Source organism: Lytechinus variegatus, chromosome 7 (genome assembly GCF_018143015.1).
Source record: "Lytechinus variegatus isolate NC3 chromosome 7, Lvar_3.0, whole genome shotgun sequence".
NCBI classification, from domain to species: Eukaryota; Metazoa; Echinodermata; class Echinoidea; order Temnopleuroida; family Toxopneustidae; genus Lytechinus; species Lytechinus variegatus.
The window spans coordinates 28342567-28364834 of record NC_054746.1 but is presented as its reverse complement, the minus strand read 5'-3'; the positions used below and the strand labels follow the sequence as shown (position 1 = coordinate 28364834).

The window sequence follows — 22268 nt, the reverse complement described above, 5'->3', positions numbered from 1 at the left end:
TAGGCATAAGTGAATGGAACTGTTTATCCCAAGACACTCGATCTGCTCAATCATTAGCAATATTCAAACGTCTTCTGAATTCTTAAAAATATTCCCACATCATTTTGTATCTTAATTGTATCTTATTTGTAAAATTTGTTTTCGCTTATGTCAATATGTAATCATAATGTTGAATTTATTATATGTTACAAGTAAGTAAAGAGTCTGCAGAGTGTAATGGGGTGTGTGTGTGGGTTTGGGTGCTTCTGTGTGTTTGTGATGAGGATTGGGATTTTTAAAGGTTTATTTCTTGTATATTTTGCATATTATGTACTTTATAATTTGTATGTACTTTGATTAACAGGGCCCAATTGCAAACCAGCTTTTTATCTTTGTTAAGGTTTTTATCGTGTATAGCTGCATTGGTTACCCTGTATAAAGATGTGAAATAAATAAATAAATAAATGAATAAATAAATAAATAAATAAATAAATAAATAAATAAATGAATGAATGAATGAATGAATGAATAAATAAATAAATAAATAAATAAATAAATGAATAAATAAATAAATAAAGTGGATTAGATCATAGAAGGGAAGGAGAAAGGCAAACGGAAATATATGGAGGTCATGAACAATTGAGAGGGAGAGATAATAATTAAGAGAGAGGGAGAGATAAGAGATGGGAAGAGGAGAGTATGGTGGAAAAAAGGGAACTCTTTGGTCAGTACGAGAAAGAACTGAGAGGAGAGGCTAGGGAGGAAAGTGAGAGAAGAAAGAGAGAGAGAGAAATAGACGGAGACAGACAGATGGAAAGATAATTCGGATTGATTATTAGAGTACACGAAAGGTTGGAAAATTATTCGTTAACACTGATACAATATGGCCAATTAGTCAATGATGAGCATGAATTTAGGGATTGGACACTTTATTGGATGAATCATTTTCACTCTAACGTACATGCCTGTGTCAATTCAAAGAAATAATCCGAGTGCTGATTTTTAACAAGCAAAACAAAAAGCAAGCAAACGGTTTAAAAAAATGATTTTTCATAACTAGTCCCCCTATTTCCATTTATTCAGTCTTCAAAGATACCATAAGCGATAACGTGTACAAAATTTGATCAAACTATTCAACAAGTCAGCTGATCACTCTCACCCAGTCACTACGCTGTTGAAATTTACTGAAAATTGCCTTCTAATCTGTGTTAAGCCTAACCTTGCACGATCAGAAATTGTTGCTTTAGATAACTGAAGACTTATCACCATTCGCTGACAACCAAATCAAGGGCTAAAGCCACCAATGTTTGTCCATGTTCTTAATTTCCTTTGCCGAGCAACGCTAAATAAGACTAGAGTCAAGAGGACGGACTGTCGACTGCGGCCCGGCCGGGGAGTTGAGGGAGCGTCAAGAAGGGGGTACCGGCTAAGCCAGGCAGTAAGATTTCCAGCACTCGGATCTTAAGACTTTGACGGTCTTTTTAAATTTCGAAGAAAAGAAGAAATCTATCTGGTAAGCTTTTTGTCAATGTTTGTGTTATTGAAAGTGGTTCATCCTACTAGGCGCTAGGAGGATGATCCTAGACCAAACTAGACAGCTGGCAGCCGTCTGTTTCGAGGAGTATAGTTAATAGTGAGTGATTGTATTACCGACCGGCCTTGTTTTACCGAACGCGTGCATCATATGCATCAGAAAATAATCAAATACGCTCAACAAACCTTTGCAACTTCCTTCCAAAGGGAACTTAAATAGAAAAATGATGAAAAATTATCAAAAACACAATTTCGAAGTCTTTATATCCTCAAAACAATAAAATATGGTCAAAATAGCTCATCAGTGACTTGGTTGTTTTTCCAACTTTTCCCATAGAAAACACACGTTCGGTAATACGATACCTTTTCAAGTGACCAAAATATTTCACTTGCGAAGAGGGGTCCGATTGGAAGCTGATGTCGTAAAAATGAAAAACAATTTCGGCAAAATTTCTGCATGTTTATATTTTGTAGGTATTTGTGTATTTATGGTGAAAGTTTGGTGAATTTTATTGGAATAATGTGTTTGATATGATCAAATTCATGAAAAGTGTTCGGTAATACGATCCACTACCATACACAGACGGCTCGCTATCGTGCAGCCACCATTAGGGGACTTGTAATGCAGAATCCCCCCGTCGGGGATCTTCAAATTTTGTATTTAATGAATAAAAATTTTGAAAATTAATGCGACCAAAATGCAAATTTATATTCCCTCTTGGCATTAATTGCCAAAAAACAGAGAAAAATGAAGTTAAAAGGAACAAAAACAGTGACCTCGGCTGTCGCGCAAATTCACTTCCCCCTTTTATCCGATCTTAACTACATAAACATATGGCCATTGAGTCCCCTGTACAGATCGCGCTAGAACTTCGGTCTCTGTATTTGGTGAGTGAAGCCAACGAAGTTCAGCTGAACAACCAACCAAACAGAGACCGAAGCTTTTGGTCTAAGACCAAACATGCCAAAACTAAAGCTTCAGTCTCTGTATTTTGGTTGTTCCGCTGAACTGCGTTGGCTCACTCACCAATACATAGACTGAAGAGAGCTTGGAGGCCCGTACGTACAGACAACGTATTTTAGCAGTAACGTTAGATCTAACAGCGGAAACCCGATATTCCGATCGTTTTTTTTGTACATAAAATGTCACATTATGAAAAATAAATCACATCCATATTTACGAAAAAATGTTTAAAATTCAGAAATATCGTACCTTAGACTGCAGTTACCGCTAATTCCTTTGAAATGATGATCAAAACATCGTCATCTTCGATCCTTTCGTTGGTCAACGTAAGTTGCCATCTTGGATGAAGTCATCATCCTTACAGACGTATTTACCAGTCGCTACCTATCGCGATTTGTGCCGCTGCTTTGCGCTTGTACATGTTGATATGCGTGCGCGTTCGGAACTTGTCGCTCGCATTGATTGGCCAAGATATCGAAAATTTAATCGGAAAGCCTTGATAAAAGCACAACTCGTTGACGGCTGCCATAATTTCCTCTCCGGCAGAAAATTAAAAAATAAGGAATAACCCGGGGAATAACTCATTGATAACGTATAGTTTATATCTTTTCCATAGTATCAATAGAAAGATTAGAGTCTAATGAAAATCAAGATAATATAATGTCATTTAGAATCTAAAAGAAATAAAAAATCTGGACAAAACCCGTCCTCCGAATTGTCGGGCCAGATTACACATGCAGGCTCGCACTAACACATTACCGTCGGTGAATGGCGATTGTAGTAAAATGTCAGAAATTATTGAATAAATCCCCAGAAACGACGGTTAATCCTGTCTAGGTTCATCCTTGCCTTGGCCTTGGGTCATTGAACCTAGCCAGGAGGCCTCTAGAGAGTAAAAATCATTTACTAACGTAAGGTGACTCTCATAAGAAGCCAGGGGCCCGTTTCTCAACACATGGACAAGTTAGTCATATCTTTATCCACCAACCACGGAGTTAGTTCCAATCTTACTAAACCTGTTTCACGAAAGGCTTCCTAACTAAAATACCTTGATATCGATACTATCGGTAAAAAGAGCAGACGAGACGTAGCCTTAGTCACAAAATAGCATAATTTTCAAAAAGAAAAATTATGATGAAATTGCAAATATTGTGATGAATTGGGAATTACATCTTTTAAAAAATAATAGCACAGGTAAATTATGCATAATACATACTTATACCATGAAGACTGGGGCATTCAATTGCTGAAAAACGGAAATATGAATAATTTATTTCATGACTAAAAAATCACAAGTTTACGTTGAGATGGGTACCCCCGGGATATCCAATTTTAATAGTTTACGAAAGTAAACCAAAAATGGTTTTATTTGTAAAATTATGATAATTATACAATATTTTACGATTCCAAACATCATCGAAATATAGTTTAACATTTTTTTTATAAATACCGATCTTACGATTTGACAAATTCTATGCATAAATTAGAGATTAGAATTTATCCAATTGTCAATAGGGTCTGAAAACGACAAATACAAGTCCAGTTATGGATGGCCTGACGTGGTAGAATTTTTATCGATTAGATTATTTTACCATTTCAAAATGAATGGTTTTGTGGCGTTTTACCAACAGTTTTCATAGTTACTTTGTATTACAATGATCATTGAATGCATTATCCTACTTATTTGGGGATGTAATTTTAACCTCTATGATTGATTACGTAAGATTATAATTTTCAAATTTATCGGCACTTTTGCATGTCGTAGTCTACCCACGTGATGCCACTACGTCATTAAGAAAGAAGTTATGACAGGTTCGGAGGTGTCATAAATATTTAGTGAGGTTGTTGTACCCGATCTTGGTAAAGAGGGCTTCGTGAAACGGTTAGCGGACAAGTAGCTCACTATCTCCGAATTAGTCAAGAAGTTAGACTTATGACAGTGTCGAGAAACGTGCCCCTGGTCTTCCTTTGTATTCATTTGTGTGTACCACCAAAAAACCTGAAACTTTCGCCCCCGAGATTTCTACTTTATAAAAGATCTAGCCCTAAATCATGTACATGGGATACAACTTCATTTCCGACATTTCTACGCTATGGATTTTATTTTTTCAAACAAGAATTCATCAAAAAAATGAGAAAAATATGAAAAGACAGAAGAGACTTGCCCAATGTTTACGCTGCCATCTTGTTTTCTATTGTTCTTCACCCACGATACGCGTAACGTTGGGGAAGAACAATAGGAAACAAGATGTCGGCGTAAACATCGGGCAAGTCTCTTCTGTTCTGTTTTTATTGTGTTGAGTGTTATTGTGTCAATTTCTTGATTTATTCTTGATTGCCGAGAGAAACAATATGAGCGTAATACTAGTCGTAATACCAATAAATTCATGAAGTTTCCAGCCACTTCTGCTTGTAGCTTAGGCCGCATTGAAAGGGGAACCTAATTGGGGAAACCCCTTGTTTTGCAATTGGATTTGCTTGCCTTTCATAGATGTGTAATTTTTGGCAGCCATTTACTTAGCCATAATGGCAAGATATCTGATATGTACCCCAACTAAAACCTTTTAGGTGTAAAAACCCTTTGTTTTGATTTCTTATTATTATTAATAACCAGAAGTCTTGAGCTGAATTCAAATCTGGAAGACTTTGTTTCAGTGATTGATTGAACTACCGTATACCTTAGTCCTATGTGCTACATATTGTGTTACTATAATTTTGATTAAGGAAGGTTTCAAATTGGTTGTAAACCAAATATCACAATTTTCTAGCATTGAGACTATATTGGCTATTTGACTAAAAAAAAAGATGATAAGTCCCCAGATGTCATTACGAAAAATGTACTATTAGAAACTTAATCCTGCTCCATAATTTGATGGAAGAGTCATATTTTGGTATACAACTTTTTCATGTTCATATTACAGCTAGATAGGCATATGATATGGCTTTCCAAACTGTATAAAATTTTGTACAGTTGTGTTACATATATAAAGGTATGCTTATTTATTTCATGTCATTTCTCCCACTCCCTATTTTTGTAGAATCTTCATCCAAACAACAATTGAGACCATCCACCAAACTTCTTTCAATAACGGCTATGCAAGTCTCATGACCATGGAGAGAATACATTGGATCTACACACCCTTGCTACTGGCAACAATATGCACCACACCATGTTATATAACTGGTTTGCCCATCACTACAGAGCCGGGGCCAACTCTACAAATCAACATAACTGATATCATAACAGATCTCCAAACAACTGCTGGTAATGAGAGTTCTACATCCAATGCAATGCCACAGTATTCTACAACAATCCCATCTGAGGTGAGACTTACTTAGCATCACAGTTTAGGGCTCTGTAACACTGAGAGATACAAGTGATATTTATTGATTTTATTGTGATTTGCCAAAGACCCAGTGTTACAAATTTTACAATAAACTTATCGCTCTATTCACAGCACACAATGCAAGTGCAAAAATTGTGCTCTTACCAAAATCTGGAAATTGGGCATCTTTCAACTTATGTTTGGGTAGTGTATGTGAAATAAAACTTTTCAAGATTCTTTATTTTGGTTCCCCCCTTCAGTTTTGCATTTATTGTGCACCCTGAGAGTGATGCCCAATGCTCATGTCGATATGCCACTGGATATCAATGTTATTATTGATGTATCTTGTGTATGTTGCAGGGTATAGATCATGGATCTTTTGAATTACATTATGTCATATATTCACATTGGCTACAATCTCAGTACAAACTAGTACATGATTGAACTCTGAACATGATGGTTGATATTCTCATAACAATTGCACTAAAAGCATATTTTGTGATCAACCAGTTGTCATTTCAATCGTTCTGAGATACATGAAAATTGTGCAATGAAATGAGGATTAAAAAGAGCATAATTTGTCTCATAATCAAGATAATTTCGGAAATGATATTGCTATGTTTTACAAGATCAATTGTTTGTTTCTTTTTTCTAGGTTCCTTCATTACAGCCTGGAGGTGCTTTAAATACATCTACAGTATATCAAACATCATCCCAGAATCTAACAACCACATCAGTAGCCACCACGACAACAGTGAATGTAACATCAACTGAGCCACCTACAATGACAGCATTTGCAGAAACAACAATACCATCTGAAACTACAATTGCATCATCTGCATCAACGACCACACCAATACTATCATCAACGATGCCAACAACACTTAAAACCACATTGCCAACATCTACCGCTACATCACATCCAAGTACAAGTACATCAAGTTCTACAACGCCCCAAACTTCAGCAGTTGTTAAAACGCCAACAACGCAGTCAATTATTCCAGTGCACGAAGTAACATTACCATTAACTACTACACCTAGACGGAGTACAACAACAACACAAGGAGCTCCAACAACAACAACAACAAGAGAATCAACACATATATCAGATAACCTAACAACAAAACATAGTGAGTATATATTTTTTAAGTTGTGGTTTCGAAATTGCCAACTTTTTTAAATTAAAGGACAAGTCCACCCCAACAAAAAGTTGATTTGAATGAAAAGAAAAATCAAACAAGCATAACACACTGAAAATTTCATCAAAATTTGATGTAAAATAAAAAAATTATGACATTTTAAAGTTTCGCTTAATTTCACAAAACAGTTTTATGCACATCCTGGTCAGTATGCAAATGAAAAAACTGATGACGTCATCCACTCACTTTTTCTTTTGAATTTTATTATTTGAAATATGAAATATTCTAATTTTCTCCTCATTTTCAAGTGAAACAACAATGGATTCCTCTCTGAACCTGTGGTATTAGCATTGTTGAATACTATATGGTTCAGTCAAGTTGGTCCTTATTGTCAAATCTGTAAAAAAATATATAATGTATAATTCAAACAATAAAAAACAAGAAATAATAACGGACATCATCGACTGTCTCATTTGCATGTCACTGATTTGTGCATAATCACTGTTTTGTGAAAATGAGCAAAACTTTAAAATGTCATAACTTTCTTGTTTTACATCCGATTTTGATCAAATTTTCAGCATTATGTTAGTTCGATTTTTCTCTATTCATTCAAATCAACATATTTCTGGGTGGACTTGACCTTTAAAGAGCCAACTACAACATGTACAGTGTATCATTTTCCTGAGGTAAGAAAAATGCTGTCATTAAATTAGAACAGTCAGGCTTACTCGAATGATAATTGAATTGTGCAATATAGGAATTAAGATAACAAAATAATTTAAAGCAGTGTTTGTACTCTCAATAGTTAATGTTTGTACTCTCAATAGTTAATGTTTGAATAAGATGTGTAAGTCCAAACACATGTCGGTAATTATGATTGAGTAGCCTATTCTGCTTTTACATGCCCCTTGACTTGGCTTTGAACATGTGTAGCAAGGTGTGCATTAATTCATTGTTGACACTTCATTCATCCATTTGCATTATCAGATGCAGTATGGTGTGGTGCCCTATGTCTGTCCAGTGCTCCTAGATTGTGCTTGTATGCATATCTGAGCAATTATGATTTAGAATAGGACACATGCAACCTCCAGAAAAATTCTGTCTGCAACAGATATTCATCAACAAATCCAAATCAAAAAGGCATTTCTTGTAAAGGATTCAAAAGCCTTTCTCATCATAATCCACAAAGTGTTTATTAAAGGTTCAATGTCAACGAGAGGCTGCAGTGTTTTTTTTTTTTTCTCTTGTGATAATTACTGTATGCCTGTTTTTAGCTCATCCGGCCCTTCGGGCTCGATGAGCTTATACCGTGGCGTGACGTCCGTCATCTGTCCACAATTTTAAAAATGCTTCTTCTTTGCCATTTCAAGTCCGATTTCAATTTTGTTTGCTTTATATTATAGGTGGGGATTCAAAACTTCTACACAGAAGTTTGAAAACTCATTAAATATGCTAAGTTATGCACATTTTTCAAAATTCACAAAAAATGCTTCTTCTACTGTATTTGTTCACCGATTTTTAATTTTTTGCTTCCATCTGGTAGAGCCTTATGAGGTTCACCAAACTTCTACACAGAATTTCTAAATTTGGAGTAGAAAATTATTTATGCTGATTTATCCAAATTCATAAATCACAGAAAATGCCTGAATGGACTGAATTTCAAAATGCTCATTTCAAGTCTGATTTCAATTCTGTTTGCTTTATATGATAGCATTTAGATGGGAGATTCAAAACTTCTACACAGAATTTTGAAACTCATTAAATATGTTAATTCATGTGTATTTTTAAAAATTCACATAAAATGCTTCTTCTTCTTTAATTGTTGACCGATTTTGATTTTTTTTCTTCCATCTTGAGCCTGTTGCATAAAACATTTTTTAGCTAAGAAAACTCTGGTAAAAAATGAAAACTCTGGTTAGTCTGATTTTTTTTCCATTGACTTAACACAGGGCAAAAACTCCGATAAAAACAACCTCAGTTTTTTCAGGTAAAAAGTTTTATGCAACGGGCCCCTGGTAGAACTTCATGAAGGTCACCAAACTTCCACACAGAATTTTGAAATTTTCAGTAGAAAGTTGTGATAATTTATGCAAAATTTATTTATAAATCACAGAAAATGCATCTTCTTTATCTGTTGACTGATTTTTATATTTTTATCTTCCATCTGGTAGAGCTGCATGAGGTTCACCTAACTTATACAATAAATTTTGAATTTTTTCTAGGAAATTATTTATGGTAATTTATGCACAATTGTAATTATTCATAAATCACACAAAAAAAATTCCTTTATTTATTGATCAATTTCAATTTTGTTTGCTTATATGATAGCTCGAGGTAGTGATACAAAATTTCAACACAGAATTTTGAAACTCATTGAATATGCTCATTTATTCATATATTTTAAAAACTCACAAAAATACTTATTTGTTGATTGGTTTTGATTATTTTGTTCTATCTGAGAGCTACATGAGGTTCACCAAGGTTCTTTATACACAGAGTTTAGACAATTTGGCTAGAAAATTATGAATTTGTTCATAGATCACAAAAAAATGATTCTGCAGCATGTATGTCATTTCTTCATCAATTTCAATTCTATATCCTCAATTTATGTCACCAATATAATTCACTACAGTGCCAACTGGGTGTGTGTTAAATATCGTTGTGAGATGCCGGATGAGCTCCACATCATTGATGTGCTAGTCTATATACATGTAGGTTCAAACCATAAGTAAAAGATGTAAAATATCAACATCTAGGTCTACATCATACGTAGGCCTATATTGAAGTAAAGGTCAAGTCCACTTCAGAAAAATGTTGATTTGAATCAATAGAGAAAAATCAGACAAGCACAATGCTGAAAATTTCATCAAAATTGGATGTAAAATAAGAAAGTTATGACATTTCAAAGTTTCGCTTATTTTTAACAAAATAGTTATATGAACGAGCCAGTTACATCCAAATGAGAGAGTCAATGATGTCACTCACTATTTCTTTTGTTTTTTATTGTTTTAATTATACAATATTTCAATTTTTACGAATTTGATGATTAGGACCTCCTTGCCTGAAGCACAAAATGTTAAAATAATGGAATTCCACATGTTCAGGGAGGAATGAAACTTCATTTCACATGACAATGACGAGAAAATTAAAATATGTCATATTTCATATAACAAAATACAAAAGAAATAGTGCTTGAATGATGTCATCAGTTCCCTCATTTGCGTACCGACCGAGATGTGCATATAATTGTTTTGTAAAATGTCATAACTTTCTTATTTTACATCTGATTTTGATGAATTATGCTTGTTGAATTTTTCTCTTTTTATTCAAATCAAGTTTTTGTTGGGGTGGACTTGCCCTTTAAGTAATGATACAGGCAAGGTTGCATGGGTGCTCATTCCATTTGTTTGATGGGGAACACTGCTAGTGTGCATTCAGTAACTGTCAGAGAGGACAAACTTGATTGGTTTTAATACCACCTATATTGCTTGCTCCGCTTAACTAAACCTATTATGAAAAGTCATGATAGTGCATACAGCATTCATACAGGTACATGTATGAGAGACAGAAGGTGTACAGTTATACAACTTTGATCTTGGCAACTTTCGAAAAATCTAAATATCATAAAAGGAATCTGATACTTCATTTAGCAAAATAATCTTGATCCAGATAAAGAGATCAACAAGTGATCCAGACAGATAGAGAAGGGGGAGGATGTGTGGTAGACAGAGGGGGTGGGGAGAGAGAAGGGGTGTGGGGGAGGAGTTGGTGGAGAACAGGTTATTCCTTCACTTCTTTTTTTTCAGTGCTAAAAGCTACAAAATCCCCCTCTTGATTTTCTTCCACTCTTTCTTTCTCCTGCCTGTCACACTCTTCCTGCCACTGTATAGTGCTTCCTTTCTCAATGGTTTCAAACCCTGTTTATTGGAAATGATCTATTAACTCTCTGGATTGGCGGAAAGGGATGATCCTGTCAACATGGTTTCCATGTGATAGGCTCCTGTATTCGTGGGATAACAGGAAGATGTTCCTAAATTCTTAATGTGATAATTCCCCTCAGACAATATGTTTTGTAGTGAAATGAATTGCTTCCGACCCACTGTACATGTATGTCTAGTGACTGGTAGGGCTTTAGGAAAGGGGTTTTATGTTTCCATGGATGCTCATATTTAAAGGGATGTATTCCTGCAAAACTCAAAATGATCAAATACCCAAATTGAAGTTCATTGCAATTATGGTTGCTTCATGTAAGTGCAAAATTTCCATTCAGGTTTCCTTTTCATACAAGATGCTGGTCGAGCTAGACTACATGCTAAGTGTTGACTTGTGATTTATACGTATGTATCATGCAATACTGTGTTGATACATACGTACATGCCAAGTATATGTATTTCAAGCTCTTGGATTTTCAAAGCCAGAAATATTAAATTTCATGGATTTATGTTCAGGAAGGTCATGGCTTCAATCCTGCGTTTATAAACCTCGCCTCCTCCTTTCAAATTTATGATTCAGTAAGAAAAGACCCTGTATTGATACAATTTCTGATCTTTATCGGGAGCATGTTATTTGCTTGGTGTTAACTCTGCATGTGAGTCCTCTTGTTGCCATGGTGATTCAAGATTGGATTAGGATTATGAGGAAAATATCTGCAGGGGGGAATTTCCTTCGACATACGTTATGTGTTTTTCTTTAAAGTAGGGATTGCTTACACTATCTTTGTCGTAGTATGGTATGAAGGCAACAACAGATAATACCCATGTGTAGTTCTGTATGAGTACATGTAGGACTTCCAGTATGTATTAAACAAGGTCTAGATAGTGAAAATTATATGTATTAGAATGTAATGTAATTTCTCATTTAAACAGGATAGGAAATGTATATATATATTTTTTTTTTCAGGGGTTATCTTTTTTGCCCCACATTTCGGTGATTGCAAAATTGTGGAGGCTATTTCTTTTATTTGAATTTTGAAAGGATATTTTTTCAGAGGCAACAAGCAATTATACAGTAAATGCAAATATACCATTATTCTGCGATAGTTAGAATATTGATTTTCTAAACAATCTTGAATATTGTTTGTGAAAGATCTTGGGGTGACTCTAGAAAGAATGGTCACCCGAAAGCATGCATTTTGGTGGAATTATAGGGTTGATTTTGACCATCATGAGGGCTCCTCGCCCTTGTGTATTTCCTATGCTTCATTTGAATTTTTTTAATTACTGCTGTAATAAAACTTTTAATTTGAATTTATGAATTGCTTGATACATAAACTTCATTTGGCAGGGATATAGTTTGATGAATTTTTTACTAAATATTAAAATGCTATGCATACTATTTAAAGAACAGCTGTTCTTAACAATCTGATAATTTGCCAAAAGATAACATGTAAACATACGTTGTAGCAACAAGAAAAGTACAGTATACAGAGTACACACTGAACAGCAGGTAATGTTCATTGTAGGAAAGAATTTTCAATTTTGTACTCTGTTCAAATTCATAGACAGGCCTATTGCTGTTTTTTGCTTTCATCTGATATTCTAGGTGCCCCCCCCCAAAAAAAAAACCTTTTCATTTTAGAAATATCTATCTTTTTCTTCTCTTTCTCTTCAGGTGGAGATTGGAATATAATTGGAATTTCGGTAAGTGCTTTGCAGATTTTTATTATGAACTTTGTATTTGTACAATAATAATGATAATATAATAATTAATAAATGATAATAATGATAATAAAAATAATGATGATGATGTTAATAGTAATAATAATGATGATAATATTCAATAATATAAAAATGATAATGATAATATTAATTATGATAATAATGATGATAATAAGGATAATAATAAAAATGAAATTATAATAATTACTATTATTATTATCATCATTTTCATTATTTTCATTCATGTGATGAATTTATTTGCTATTGTTTACTCCAGAACAATTTAGCCATTTTAATGTATGTCTGTATGTAGTCATAGACATCCAATTTAATTGAAATTGTGAGGAAACACACCAAAAGAAATGAGTCATCACCCATCTCATGTTTCTTTGATATAACCATATTTTATCAGCAGCCGGCTGCTGTATTATCTCAATAACCTTGGATATGGTCTCTCTTTGTCACTCGCCATCTGTGTAGTCCCACACATTGATTTTACGTTGATTATCCCTGATTGAACAAGTGCATCGAGCCTAGCCATGCCCAGCCCAAGATTAGATTTTATCTTTTTTTGCTTTCGTATCTGTGTATGTAAGCTACATATCGTAACATTTCTGCCTTGTAAATTGAATTTGTTGTTCGCATAAAGTGAACTGAGAGTGTATCTATATGTATGTTAACGCATAACCATAAGTATATAGATCAAGCCTTTTCCCAATATTATGGTCATATCACCCTTCTTATGCTAATAAACAATCATTATATGCTTCAGATTAAAATAAGTATATTGTTTTAAATTATGTGCAGTTTTGTGCACAAACTCATAACCTCATATTAACATGAAAGTAAGTTCCCCCTACTAAGTCAAAATAGCAACAACCTTTTTAACAAAAAAGATAATTTGTCACATATTCACATAAACTTGTGTGTATGAATGAGAATTGATATGTTTTAGTGCATTCTGAGTGATAGAATTGATATGTTTTAGTTAAATGCATTCTGAGTGATAGAATTGATATGTTTTAGTTAAATGCATTCTGAGTAATAGAATTGATATGTTTTAGTTAAATGCATTCTGAGTGAATACATAAAAAGGCAAAATGTTCATCTTTCAAATGTCAAGAGTAAATTTCAATGTGTATTTCATCAAATTCATTTTCTTGAGAATGCCCAAGTGCTGTTTTCTGTCTAAAAACTCAGTAGAAATACTCAAATTTACTCTTGACATTCTCATCTGTTTTTAATTTCTGTGCTCAGTAATGCTAAACAGACTTGATGAATTAAATTCATTGGCTGATTGGCCTTGGTATTGGTGTTTGAATTGCTTCCCCTTGCTCCAAAACTTATTCAGAATTTGTAAAACTGATCCACATCACATTATTGACGTCTCAACAACTAGTGAGTGACTTTTCAGGACCATCTTCATGTTATGTTTGGTGTTAATAATTATGTAAAAATTGACCTAGCATCAACACCAAAAGGTCAACACTGAACTTGAAATCACCCATCGTGTTCCTCTATCAATTTATTTTACTTAGCCAGTTAGCCTACATTGTAGCTTTCTTTAAAAAATACAATAATTGATTTTGATTTACCCTTTTTTGTAATATATATTTTTTACCATGGACCCAGCTTTCAGGTTGAAGGTTACAGTTACACCGATAACAGCTTCATTTTTTATGGACCTCTGTCACCTTTTATCTTTGAACATAAGAATTAAGTTTGTTTGTAGCCCACTTCTAATGATAGATATGTATATCACAAATGATATGAAAAAAAACAAGTGTCTTTGTCAAGTTCAAAGGCAAGCTCAATAGGATTTTATCATCAATTTATTTTTTTCTTTCTTTTAAAAAAATTATTAAGATAGACCTACATGTAATTCTTTTCAAATTCAATATTTGCTGAAATGCGTAATGCAGGTGGGACTGTCAAATGCGCTCCACTGTTGACAACAAGGAGGATTAGTGGAAGGGGGGAGATAACATGATTTTTCTTTCACCATTTGTAATGGACATGATCTAAACCTCTCTATCTGGTACCCTCCTTTATCTTTCCTTTTCCTTTTTAAAGGGGTACTACTCCAGGCTGAAAATATTTATATCTAGATGAATAGAGTAAAGTTCACAGAGCAATTGGCTGAAAATTTCATCAAAATCTGATAACAATTAAAGTTATTGAATTTTGCCACTCTCGACCCAGGTGCTAAATGGGTGCCTGGTAGGATGCGAAAGATATTGTATGTTTGAATTTGTCAGTGCCATTATGAGGCTGCGATGAATGCAATGAATGCTCCCCAGGGAGTTGAAATCGTGCACTTTTCGTGGGGGATTGAAATGAATCCAATGACCAGGGTAATAACATGCTGTAAAGCACTTTGGGCCATTCTGGGAAAAGCGCTATATAAAAATTAGGTTATTATTAAAGTTGCAGCAACGAATATCTAATGCACTAAATCAGTTATCAATCCTTTTTTTTCTTGGAGGGAAAAAAATTAATAAATCAAATTTCATTTAATAAAATACAAAAGAACAAGTGGGGATATGACATGATCAGTTTGCTCATTGAATGTTCATGAAGACATGTTAATAAATCAAATTTCAAATAATAAAATACAAAAGAACAAGTGGGGATATGACGTGATCAGTTTGCTCATTGAATGTTCATGAAGACATGCCGAAAACTGTTTCACCGAAATAATACAAAACTTTAAAGATGTCATAAATTTCTTATTCATTGTCAAATTTTGATCATATTTTTAGTGTTTTGTGGGGGAATCACCCCTGCTGCCCCTGTAGCATAGCCCCTGTAGTGCAGCCCCATTGACTGTGAAACACATTTCCCCATGAACCATAGCATATTCAAGTTATCTTGGGCATGAGGCCCAATGGAATAATGGCCAATCTATATATTACTTTGCCAAACCTTGTAACAACTTTTCCTGACCTAGCAACAGCCATGAGCAATGCATTCTTCCTCTGAAAGATATGCATGATACGGTATGTGAAATTAGCTATTAACAGTTAAGTATCTGACCTAGCAACAGTCATGAATCATGCATTCATTGAGGTTTAATGAAGCTTGCTTTGATACATTACAGCCATTGTAGTCTTAAAATTTCAATACCTAAACTCAACCGGTCATTGTGAATTCAAGTCTCCTTAGTAATGAATTCCTAATTTGTATTCATGAATGCATTATAAAAGGATTCTCACCTTCTCTCTGCCTATTGGATGAAAGCACTAAAGTCTATTGTCAAACATTATGTTTATGCATGAGATTTAGGGAAGTTAAACCATGACGTGGTGGTTTCTTCATCAACTATCTAAAAGTTTGCTTATCATTTTGTTGGAGTATATAAGAAATGCATTGCTTGCTAAAAGGTTGGAGGCAGTGAGCAAGCAAGGCCAGTGTACAGTAACACACATAACAGAACATGTGACTAGTCATGTGATGATGATGTCATTACATGATGATGTCATCACATCTACATAACAATAAACATGCACACACAAGACTCTACAACATACCATAACCCCCAGCTAACCTTTAAGCTGTATGCTGGTCTTGTTTATTATCTATTTATGTCAGCCTTTTTTCGGCTGGCATGAATAGGTGATGCTAGTGGGCTGCGTTTTCGACTCGAAAGTAAATTATGCTTATTAAGTTTGAATCAAAGACCATAGGGTGAGATACATGTAGGTATGTAGGTTATTTATATTTCTAAATATTTCTATTTCTTGAATCTTGGACATAGGTTAATCTGTCGGAGGGGCAGAACAGATTTCTTTGCACAATGGAAATTACTAATAGTTTTTTCTGTTTACATCTTAGATAAATTTGAAACAGAATTCCAGAAAGGATATTTCAAACTTATTGTCGCTACTCGCTAGACTCCCTTCTTTCAAGGTCACATGGACAAGGTCAACGGCCATTTGACTACCATGTCATGTTACCAGTATCAATTTTCGGGAGGTGCTCAGTTGGTAGAGTGGGGGTAGTAAGGCATTTATCCTCAGGACCTTAAGCCATTGGTCCCCTGGTTGCTTGCTCACAGGCATTCGTGCTTTTTTAGCAGTCAGGTACATGTAGGCCTATAAAACCTTGGTATAACAATAGGTTAAGAATTAAATTAACAATCCTGGAATGTATTTTATGCTCGAAAAATTTATTTTTGATTTACTACACGTAGTAGTTGTTTTCAAGCAAATTACAGTGAGGCTAGCAGAGGCATGTTACATATTTTTCATACTGTATGTTTTTGTCTGGAACTCCTGTGTATTTGGGTGTTAACAGGAAACATTCAAGGAAATACAGTGGCAAATCAAATTTCTAAAACACGTAATGAAATGAAACCATGGATCTATACAAGGAACCATGCCAAATATGACAAGGCCTTAGTTACATTTAGGCTACATACCTTTTGAGTAGAGTGAGAGCTAGCATTTTTGCACTGTACATGTAATTTATTTATTATAAGGTGTAGGCCTATCTGTTGAATCAAATTGATGTTAACACGAATATGCAGTGTAACAGTGACCCTACATAATATGATCAATTAGAAAATTGGGCTTGGGATGATTCCAGGTCTTCCAAATGAAAAATCTTACATATCATGTACACCTTTTGGTCATTTTCACACAATTATTTCACAAAAGTGTTACAATTTCTCATGTCCATCGAACAGTTGGACTAATGGGAATCACTAATTGACTAATGGGAATCACGTACAAATTGAGTCACTAATACTTAATACTTGAGACAGTAATAACCTCTAAATCAATAGAAAGTATTAAAAAATAAACTTTAATTAAAACTATTAATATCCAGTATCCATGCACCCTGTTCAAGAAATTGAAAGATTGGATGCTAATTAGTTATTAGGTATTTACGTTGTGTTGTAGAGTGCAGACAGACAAACAATAAAATGTATGTATACACAGGCAAACTGCCATCTGGCACAATCAGTAGAGAGGCAAAGGTTTTTTTTTTTTATATGGAACTATGGTATAAGGGGTGTTGGTTGTACTATAACCATTGGCTTATTGAAAATGACTAAATCTGGCGGACTATTGGCTGAAAAATCATTTTACAAGCTAAGAATAGAAGTGTATGCACATTACATGTATCAAAGCGTTCTTCAGTCATTATTTGTTTCCTCCATGGATTACATGTATAAGGTTTCAGTTAAAATGTTTTGTTTTTCAAGCCTTAGGTATATGGAGATAGAGATACATGTACATGTAGAAGAATATATGGCTATATTCTTAGATGGGATCCATTTTCCTCTTTTAAAGGTCAAGTCCACCCCAGGAAAATGTTGATTTGAATAGAGAAAAATCAAATCAGCATATTGCTGAAAATTTCATCAGTATCGGATGTAAAATAAGAAAGCTATGACATTTTATAAAGTTTTGCTTAATTTCACAAAACATATGGACATCCTGGTCAGTATTCAAATGAGGAGACTGATGACATCATCCACTATTTCTTTTGTGTTTTATTATATGAAATATTCTAATTTCCTCCCCATTGTGAAGTGAAACAATAATTAGTTCCTAATATGTATAGAATTACCGTTGCTTAATACCATATGGTTCAGTCAGGTTGGTCCTTATTGTCAAATCTGTAAAAAATGCAATATAATATATTTCAAACAATAAAAAACAAAAATATTGAGTGAAGGGTATCATCGTCTGTCTCACTTGCATGCCACTGAGTTGTGCATATAACTGTTTTGTAAAAAATAAGCAAAACTTTAAAATGTCACAACTATCTTATTTTACATCCGATTTTGATGAAATTTTCAGCGTTATGCTAGTTTGATCTTTATTTATACAAACCTACATTTTTCTGCTGTGGGCTTGACCTTTAATATATCTCAAAGAACGGAATTCACAAATGTGGTTTTAATCTGTGGTTTCAAAACCGTGACTTAAACTAAAGAGTCCATTGATGAATGCACACTTTTACCACATGGGTTGCTATGAATAATTCCACTTTTAGCAGGGGGGCTGATCCAGGATTTTCCCAAGGGGGGAGCAATTTATTCGTAGAAAAATATTTGACACGCAAAAAAAAGGTCTTCAATTTCAAAAGTGGGGGCACACCTCTGTTAGGTACATCAAAACCAAGAATGGATTCATGAATTCAGATCAGTGGACTCATTAATGATAACCTTAGCAGCAAGCTTCAATCTGGATAGGGCACTGCGATGCTTTCTTGTATACAAGTTGAAAAAACTAAACCATGGATTCAAAACTGCATTTCTGAATAAATCTTAAGAGCTGATATGGTTCCACTTGTTTCTTTCATGGAGATACATGTAGTTTACATGTAATTTTTTGTCTGTGCTCATTACATTTACATTATGCCTAAATCTGATTTTTTTTTTAGCACAAGGTATTTTTAACTAAAATTTTCAAATAATCAAATTTGTATCATTTTTGTCTCTTCAAACAGGGTAACAGTTTTACAGGTAAAATCCTGCTTCCTATAGCGGTGGGAACTGCATTTTCTGTGATTATCATAGCTGTTGCTTATTGCTATTGCTCAAGGAGAGGATCAAATAGAGCAGCCAAGTCAAGTAGAAATGGGGTGAGATATTGCATGGATTTTCATATTGACGTGTTGGTACTTTATAAATCATTGTGTCAATAATATATTCATAGTTACTTTTGAATTATATTTCTGTATTTCAATATAAGAAATGCCACCTGTTGCTTTTGATCCAATAAGTTACTGCAGGTTTAAGAAAAAAATTATTTTCTCTAAACATGTGTTATACATGTACACACATCTGTTTCTCCACCTGAAATGTTTCATCCCTCTAATCCCTACTTTTTGTGGGTTTGTATCTGTGGTGAATATCATGAATCTGATGTCCAACCTAATTCTTCCAAACTTGATTGGACATAAAATGTGCATGGTACAGATACATGTAATTGCCTTTTCCTTCTGAAAATGTATCTTTGTTAATAAACATTCAGGGGCCGTTTCCAGTTTCACAGACTCACAACTAAAAACAAAATGTTTGTTGGTACATGTATGCTGACTACAGGTCAACTTGTATTTTATAAGTCTACATTCCAATTCAAATATTATTCTAAATGGAACTTATTTTTTAAACCAGGGGCTTGTAGCATGAATAAAAAAACTCTGACAATGTTTTTGCCAGAGTTTTCTTATGACAAAATGTTGCTTTTTACTCCAAGAATGAAAAGAGATACACAAATTAAATTTCTATGATCTAAACTAATAGCCCTCTTCACTTTTTTTTATTAATTCTGCCCAGGTGCATAGAATGACAAGCAATGACAGGGTAATGCTACTAGCCGACAGCTCAGAGGATGAGTTCTAGGGTTGTAGGGTCACAATGAACTGAACAATCCGTGAATATGATTGGTAGTGGATGCAACAATGGGACAATTATGTGAAGGACATCAACAACCTTGAAGGCCTGTCAACCTGACCTACATCTATCCTCCCTGTACTCTTCAGAGCTCTTACTACCAGTTCCTCCAGATGCTTCAATTGGACAGGTACATCAAGAACATCAACAGCTTCAGAAGTCTGTCATCCAGAACAGCATTCTTGTTCTCTTCTAGTTGGGGAAATGGATCATATTTTAGGAACAGAGGTTGACCGAATTCACAGTTTTAGCCACAAGATGGCAAGCATAGATTTGATAACATGGGGATTGTTTCCAGAATAGGACATACATGTGAGATATCGGGACAGGAGCAAATGTTGTAGGAGCATGTGGTTTCACCCTGTTCAAGCAGGATTCCTGATCAAAATGTGGCACAGGCTTATCTTTTCTCTCATTTACTGCCGCAATTCATTTTGGTTTTAATGAATAAAGCTGAAATGAAAATGATGTTGAAGTGGTTCACAGAATTTGCATAGTTGAGGTTTTACATCCCCAAATTGAGACTGTTTTTATTAGTTATTGCATTATTGCTCTGCTGGCTACTAAACATTTGTTTTTATTTCTTTGGTGTACACTGTTAGAAGTGCACAATTTGTTGTGTAATGTAGGCTGGGTTTCATACAGCTCTATTAAAGGACAAGTCTGCACCAACAAAAAGTTGATTTGAATAAAAGGAGGAAATCCAATAAGCATAACACTGAAAATTTCATAAAATACGACAGTTCTGACATTTTAAAGTTTCGCTTAATTTTGCACATCCTGGTCGGTATGCAAATGAGGAGACTGATGACGTCATCCACTCACTATTTCTGTTGTATTTTATGGTATGAAATATTCTAATTTTCTCATTGTCAAGTGGAATAATTCCTCCCTGGACATATGGAATTCACATTGTTTAATGCTAAATGGTTCAGTCAAGTTGGTCCTTACTGTCAAATCCGTAAAAAATGAAATATTGTATGATTCAAACAATAGAAAAAAAATGGTGAGGGACATCGTTGACGAACAAATTAAATTTCCATTTGTACTTGATCGCAATTGGACAATAAAAATATCTGAATCTGTCTCATTTGCATGTCATATTGTGAAAAATTAAGCAAAACTTTAAAATGTCATAACTTTCCTATTTTACATCCGATTTTGATGTAATCTTCAGCGTTATGCTAGTTTGATTTTTCTATATTTATCCAAATCAATGTTTTTCAGGGGTGGACTTGGCCTTTAAAGTTACACAGATTTTTTCAAAAGACTTGTTGAATTAAATTTTCAATAATTTTGATCAAATTCAAGAGATGAAATCCAGTTTTTGTTATCTGTCATCATTTGATTAGGGATACACTCCCACTATGTTAAAATAGGATAAACCAGTTCATGTAGAACAAAAACACGGGGTCAGCTACTTTACAGGGTCATTCTTGGTCATGTTTGTGACCGAAAGTATGACTAATCTAAAAAATTTAGAGATTTACTAATTCAAATGTTCAGTCCGCTATCATTTGGAAGTATTTTTTGCTGTCTCCAAAATGCAAGTTCAAGGTCAGAGGTCAAAAGAAGTGGGTCACATATGTGAATTAACACAGCATCATGATTATGAAAGTTTAATTTAATTTAAATTGTCATAATTACTTATAAATCTCAATAAATTTTACGGTAACCAAAGTCATGATTTGTGATAATTTCTGTCACACACACATGATCAAGAATAGCCCCACACATGATGTGACATTTCTTGTGCAATGCGAGATAATGTACCCCAAACTTTTTTCTATTTTTACATATTATTGGAGTGAATTCTAATCATCCTAGTTTAATTAATTGATGTTTCCATTCAGTGTTTGTTAATGAGAATTTTAATCAATAGATATTGGATTGAACTCTACCTGATGCCGATGGTAAATAACATGAGAATCTGATTCAACACACAAAAATGTTCAGTAACTCCATCCTGAACAGTCTGCCAGACCTCACATGTGTGAGAGATCTGTGGGTTACTTACTCATTGATTTGCTACATGAACTACAAGTCGAAAATGTACTTAAATAACATGGTAAAAAAATTCCACTTCCGGAATGAAATTTAATATTTATGATACTATTTCAGGCAAAACATGTACCAAAGGCTCCAGTTGACATAAGTGTCATCACTAGGTGATACCTGGTATGCTGGTACTGATTGGTGTATCAAGATTTTAATCATTGGCCTCGCCTAATATCTGCCTGCGAGACTTTTTTCCTGTTG

General features: G+C 34.2%; 1 protein-coding gene across 1 annotated transcript; it reads left to right on the top strand.

Annotated features, from left to right (window-relative positions):
- Window positions 1-1097: 1097 nt before the first annotated feature.
- On the top strand, window positions 1098-20384 carry LOC121418900 (cell wall protein DAN4-like). Its single transcript, XM_041613092.1, has 6 exons — window positions 1098-1492; window positions 5515-5800; window positions 6458-6932; window positions 12552-12580; window positions 19061-19195; window positions 19893-20384. Exons 2-6 carry the CDS (start codon window positions 5582-5584, stop codon window positions 19956-19958), a joined length of 924 nt encoding a protein of 307 aa, XP_041469026.1. The 5' UTR covers window positions 1098-1492; window positions 5515-5581; the 3' UTR covers window positions 19959-20384.
- The last annotated feature ends 1884 nt before the right edge of the window (window positions 20385-22268 follow it).

Bases quoted from the DNA above. Each gene is read 5' to 3' on its own strand.
- LOC121418900 (XM_041613092.1), top strand. From the start codon at position 5,582: ATGACCATGGAGAGAATACATTGGATCTACACACCCTTGCTACTGGCA. The intron at 5,801-6,457 runs GTGAGACTTACT...TCTTTTTTCTAG, and splicing joins CTACAACAATCCCATCTGAG to GTTCCTTCATTACAGCCTGG. The intron at 19,196-19,892 runs GTGAGATATTGC...AATTCTGCCCAG, and splicing joins CCAAGTCAAGTAGAAATGGG to GTGCATAGAATGACAAGCAA.